The sequence below is a fragment of the Populus euphratica genome, unplaced genomic scaffold (genome assembly GCF_000495115.2).
Source record: "Populus euphratica unplaced genomic scaffold, PopEup_1.0 scaffold162.1, whole genome shotgun sequence".
Classification (NCBI taxonomy): domain Eukaryota; kingdom Viridiplantae; phylum Streptophyta; class Magnoliopsida; order Malpighiales; family Salicaceae; genus Populus; species Populus euphratica.
Window position 1 is genome coordinate 452,094 of NW_011500047.1, and position 5,682 is coordinate 457,775.

At 32.5% G+C, this 5,682-nt stretch overlaps 1 protein-coding gene across 1 annotated transcript; it reads left to right on the plus strand.

Moving 5' to 3' along the window:
• Window positions 1-863: 863 nt before the first annotated feature.
• LOC105107534 (cyclin-C1-2-like) lies at window positions 864-5,334 on the plus strand. Its single transcript, XM_011001490.1, has 9 exons — window positions 864-994; window positions 1,087-1,193; window positions 1,586-1,625; window positions 1,912-1,956; window positions 2,448-2,566; window positions 2,669-2,783; window positions 3,595-3,645; window positions 4,705-4,852; window positions 4,979-5,334. Exons 1-9 carry the CDS (start codon window positions 963-965, stop codon window positions 5,075-5,077), a joined length of 756 nt encoding a protein of 251 aa, XP_010999792.1. The 5' UTR covers window positions 864-962; the 3' UTR covers window positions 5,078-5,334.
• Window positions 5,335-5,682: the final 348 nt, after the last annotated feature.

Below are 5,682 nucleotides of genomic sequence, written 5' to 3' on the forward strand. Positions count from 1 at the left end.
AAAAATAAAATAAAATGCTAATACCATAATTCTTTCAGAAAAAAAGTTGCTATTTTTCTTTGCTTTCAATATTGGTCTCCTTATTTTTACTCTTTAGCAAACAATAAAAGTTAATTTGTTTTTATAAAATTGAGCATCAACATAATATTAACGCTTTTTTTCTAAATAGTAATATGAAAAAAAATAAAATAAATTATAAAATTTAATTTTTAATTATCATAATATTAAAAGATAAAATAAAAAAAAATCAATGTTGAAAAAGAAATTAAAGGATCATAAAAATACAAAACACAATTATAGTAAATAATATTTTATGGAGTGATAAATAAAAATTCATTGATTTTTTTAGGTTAAGACCGTGATAATTTTATAGAAAAAATTAAAATAAATTATAAAAAAATTTCTAATCGATATAAAGATAAATAAAGAAATTAAAAAAAATTAAAATACTAAAAGATTACAAAATACTTTTATAATAGTGAATGGTGTTTAAGAGCTTTATTTTTTAATTTAATTTTAATATGTAAATATATATAGTTGAGCCTACAAACCTGTAAAGTTCTCAATTAAATTTACAATATTTCAAAAAAAAAAAGTCTTTTTGTTAATGTTCATTAATTTTAATGTATAAATATACCTATTAGACTGAAAATATTAATTCTCATGAACTATTTTTTTTTATATATTAGCACTATATAAGTGTATAAAATACGCAAATTAGACTTGAATTACAATTTTTTTTTTTTTGTCGAGAAAATGACACGCTTGAGAAATAAAGGAAGTATTTGGGACTTAATTGGTAGAATTTAGATTTGGGATGTAATTGAGGATATATATATATATATATATATATATATATATATATATATATGGTTTGGGACTCAACAGAGGTTTCTCCGATGGAAAGCAAATAAGTCATCAACCATAGACTAAACACCACACCACCAGACTCCCACTTAAAAATGGCTGCCAATTTCTGGACCTCCTCTCACTAGTAAGCCATTAACGGGCCAATCCTTTTTTATGTATCTTTTGAGGCATTTCTCTGGTGTTTGTTCATATAATGTGTTCTTGGATTATGTGCAGCAAGCAGCTTTTTGACCAAGAAGAAGTGGATGTGGTGCACCCACTAGACAAAGAAAAGGGCATAACTCTTGAAGATTTCAAGATCATTAAGACGCAGATGACAATCTGTACGCTTTTATTTTATTTATTTGTTTATTTGGTGGGGAGATGCTATTGAGTTTCTTATTTTGCTAGCTTTCACCTCGGAAATCTGCGTGGTTTTTCTGGGTTATCAGATTGCAAATGAAATTCTACCGTATGGGTTCTTATTGTTTGTATATGTGGTGGTGATGCTTGTATCTGTTATTGTCTAATTTCTACTAGAAAGCAGTTTTGCATTTGAATTTCTTGTGTCTGATAAACTTGGACTCTTGAAATTAATTTATTGCTGTCAAGTTTTTTCTCCCATGAAATTTGCGTTTTCTGTTTATCCTTAACAAATCCAATCCTTACAACTACTTTTCTTGAAATTCGCATATACATATCAATTATTTATTTTTTCTGTATTTCCCACCCTCAGATATAGGCATTTTGGCTCAACAAGTTAAAGTGAGGCAAAGGTTCGACCTTTTTTCTTCTAAAGTTTTCATGTTGTTCTTCTTGCCTTGTCTAGTATCCCATATTTGGAATTCAGAGTGGGATGTTCTGGTCATTTATCATATACCAATTGATTTTTTTATAACTTAGATTGTATAAAAAAAACAATAAATGATTTAGCATTTCCATTTTGTCACCAATTGATTTTTTTATAACGAAGTGCTCATGGGATCTTTTCGGTTTCTTTGGTTTCCTTTTATAAGGTGTCACCAATTGAATGTTTTTTAAAATTATTATTCGATGTTTCAGGGTTGTCGCTACTGCAGTTGCATATATGAGGCGTGTATATACCAGGTATTATATAATTTCTGATGGTAAGAAAAAGAGTATGGCCACCATCCAGAATCTTTACTTTAACCTCCCTTTCGAGATCTGAATGCCGAATTGTCATTTCTAGTAATCTAAAAAACTCTTCAAATTTCAATCATATGCATTCATGAGCACTTGGTTAGCGATGCATACAGATTGATAATCATAAAATTATTACTCAATGTTTCAGGGTTTTTTTTTATCTCAAAATGTATATTCGGTTGTCGTACCAGCTTCTGTCACTGATACAATCTCCTGGGCTGCAATGCCTCGTAGGCCTTCTTCCTGCTGTTTTTTTATCACCCACTTCAGTTCTCTAATCATATACTCTTTTTTCTTCATTAGGTCCCTTTAAATCAGCAGCCCTTTTATTTGTAGGTGTAATAGTAAAGCTGATGCATTGCCTACGAAACAGCCAGTAGATTTTAGACCAAATGGTATAGCTCACTAGTCTTAATTTCTCTTTGTGCTTCCAGAAAGAGCATGTCAGAATACGATCCACGTCTTGCAGCCCCAACTTGCTTGTATTTGGCATCAAAAGCAGAAGAGAGCACAGTTCAAGCCAGAGTTCTTTCATTTTACATAAAAAAATTATGTAATCACTTGTTAGCAACTTGATTGATTGATTCATCGAGTTCTTAAATTGTAGTTATATTTAGTGCTAAAACTATTATAATTTGACCTTGTTGCCTCACAGATTCTGATGACAAGTATAGATATGAGATCAAAGAGATACTTGAGATGGAAATGAAGATTTTGGAAGCTCTTAACTTTTATCTAGTTGTATTTCATCCTTATCGTTCATTGCCTCAGTAAGTATAACTTCTTTGCCATGTTTATTGTACATTATAGCCATTTTAAATTGAACTAACAGGCTGCTTTGGTAAGTTTTTCCTACTACATGTGCAATTCTGAAAGACTGAACGTTGTCATCAAGTTCAGGATTGAAACGTGATTTCTGATTCTTGTTGTGCAAATGCCATCTTGATTGATGTCTATTGTGCTATCAAGCTCCAACTCAAAGCTTTTCAATTTTTCTTCTTTGTATTCTCTCATTTGTTTTATTATTAACATATTATGAATCTCTCAGTTAATTATGTGACTTTAGATTACTATTTATTAGTTATATCTTATATAATTAGATCATACTAGATTACTATTCATTGGTTTCCATTTTCTTTCTGTTTCTTGTATAAACAAATTTAAAAGAAATGTTAAATTACTTCAATCTGTTCCAAAACTCTGAGATGGAGGCATGTTTATGTTAAGTAGACTACTAGAACTGGAAGCATACCTAAAAATGATTGATTGCTGAAATGGACGTGACTAATCATCTAAGATGTACTAACAACAGAAACATGCCTAAAAATGATTGATTGCATAAGTCAAGATTAATCACAGTACTGCTAAGTTTCAACAATTCTAATATGATTGGATGCTGAATTGGATGTGATCAGTCATCTCTTATGTTACTAACTAGGAAACCTAATTGCATGGCTTTACATTCATTAATACACTAAATATCTTCTGTTTTACTGGTTGTATACTGTTGTCTTGTGATATTTATGTTGCAAATTGAGCACAAGAACATTTTCTCTCTTATGTTTCTTCAAATCTTGGCAGATTTTTGCAGGATGCTGGCATAAATGATATAAACTTGACTCAATTGACATGGTAAGACTCCAATCTCTAAGACTGAGGGGGTGTTTGATACGTTTCTAATTCTGCTTTTTAGTGTTTTTTTTTTTTTTGAGTGCTTTGGGCTTTGAAAAATCATTAAATTGATGTTTTTTAGTGCTTTCTAGTGGTTTTGATGAGTTGGTTTCAAAAATAAAAATAAAATATAAAAAAACTCATTTTGATATATTTTCAAACAATAAGTTATTTTAAAAAGCACACGGCATCACAATCTCTAACACCCTCCAAGTAAAAACACATCTCCTAGCTTGGGAAAGATGCACTCTTTTCATTTGAGTCCTTAAAATATGCGGCAGGTCTTAATAAGCTTGGCATGCAAACTACAATCATGTTATCATGTTTTAAGCTTCGGCATGCAAACTGCAATCATTTTTGGGAGAGTTGCCTAAAGATGATTGACATTTTGTTTATAACAAGTGTGTAGAACTAGTTTGTCACTATTTATATAATGTTCTAATTATGGGGGCCATCATTATGTTCACTATACACATGTCCTCGTATTTAAAATTGGTTCATAGAGGCTGCTTCCTCTCTGTGGCCACAGATTCTAATTGTAACTGATAGTTGCAATTGCTGTCCTTTGGAAACGACTGATAAGTTAAATGTGAGAAGCCCTGGTGTTGAAGAAAGCCATCCCATAGTACAGTTTTCTTGATGAACACGGGGATTTTTGTTCTAATACTGGGCCTGAATGGCCAAAACAAGCACCCCCGGGGATTTTTAACAGGAAACAAAGACTTAGGATAACTGCTCTTAAGTTGTGAAGAAGTTCTGGAAACATTCTTTCCCTTTTTTCATTAAAACCCTGCGCAGTCTCTTTTTTCTTCTCTATCTCGAAGCTGCTGTCTTAAATCTACGAGTAACTCTGTTATGTTAATTTTTTAAAGCCTTTTTTTCCTCTATACCTTTCGTGCCCTTGTGGACGTATCCTTCCAATACACCAACACTTGGACTCACATTATAAAAAATTATTGTCTGCATCGTGATTTCTTGATCTTTGATTCAAAATGAATAAAAATGCTGGAACATATACAGGGGACTTGTCAACGACACGTACAAGATGGATTTGATTCTTGTACATCCCCCACATATTATTGCTTTAGCCTGCATGTACATTGCTAGCGTGTATAGAGAAAAAGATTCGACAGCATGGTTTGAAGAGCTCAGTGTAGATATGAATGTGGTGAGTTCTAAGCTTCAATTATTATGAAACTCGCAAGGGGAGGATAACAAACTGCTGCAAAGTCCACCGAATTTATGTTGGAGCTATATTGCTGTAAATAATGTGCCCTTGTGTCTGATTTGGCAGGTGAAAAATATTTCAATGGAGATGTTATTTTTTTATGAAAGCCATAGATTGATTACAGAGGAGAGAATTAATGCTGCTTTCAACAAACTGAAACCGTAAATGGTTTGGCGATCCCTAATCCTCAACTCAAAAGGAGAACTCCTGTCAAATGCCATGGAATCTATGTAAAGAAATTGTTTAGCCCTCGTCAAGAGCCCGGTTCCTTTGGATTGTGTAGTTAGGATAATTAGCCTTTGTATTCACTCGAGATTTTCTTTGGTGTGTATAATCTGGAAATTCCATGCGCCTGCCCGCATGATACCTGTATGTGTTTCAAATTAATGAGAGCTAAAAGCTTCAAAACTGATACTGAGTGTGTAATTTCGTTTTGCGGTCAGCATAAGGTACGAACCACAACAAGCCAATGCTAGGTGAATGTCTTTATGAAAATGAATGCATGAATCTGATATTGCGCCCTGAAAGGGAGGAGGTGCTGCATTAGCTATTAATGGTGAGCAGCTCCTGCTCCTCGCATTTCTCATGCCTTGCGTTGCATTGTTCAAGATCATTTCCAATACACACATCCATCGTGTTTCCCTATTTGGCTTGCAGCTTCTCTACACAACATTGTATTTGTTCAAGAACCCATTTCATCACGATTCTCGTACAATTAAATGAGTAGAAATATAATTCATGAACACACTCTTAATCCATTCATATGATGC

Coding starts and splice junctions, on each gene's coding strand:
- LOC105107534 (XM_011001490.1), top strand. CDS start 963: ATGGCTGCCAATTTCTGGACCTCCTCTCACTA. Junction 995..1,086: donor TTCTGGACCTCCTCTCACTA/GTAAGCCATTAA, acceptor GATTATGTGCAG/CAAGCAGCTTTTTGACCAAG. Junction 4,853..4,978: donor TCAGTGTAGATATGAATGTG/GTGAGTTCTAAG, acceptor CTGATTTGGCAG/GTGAAAAATATTTCAATGGA.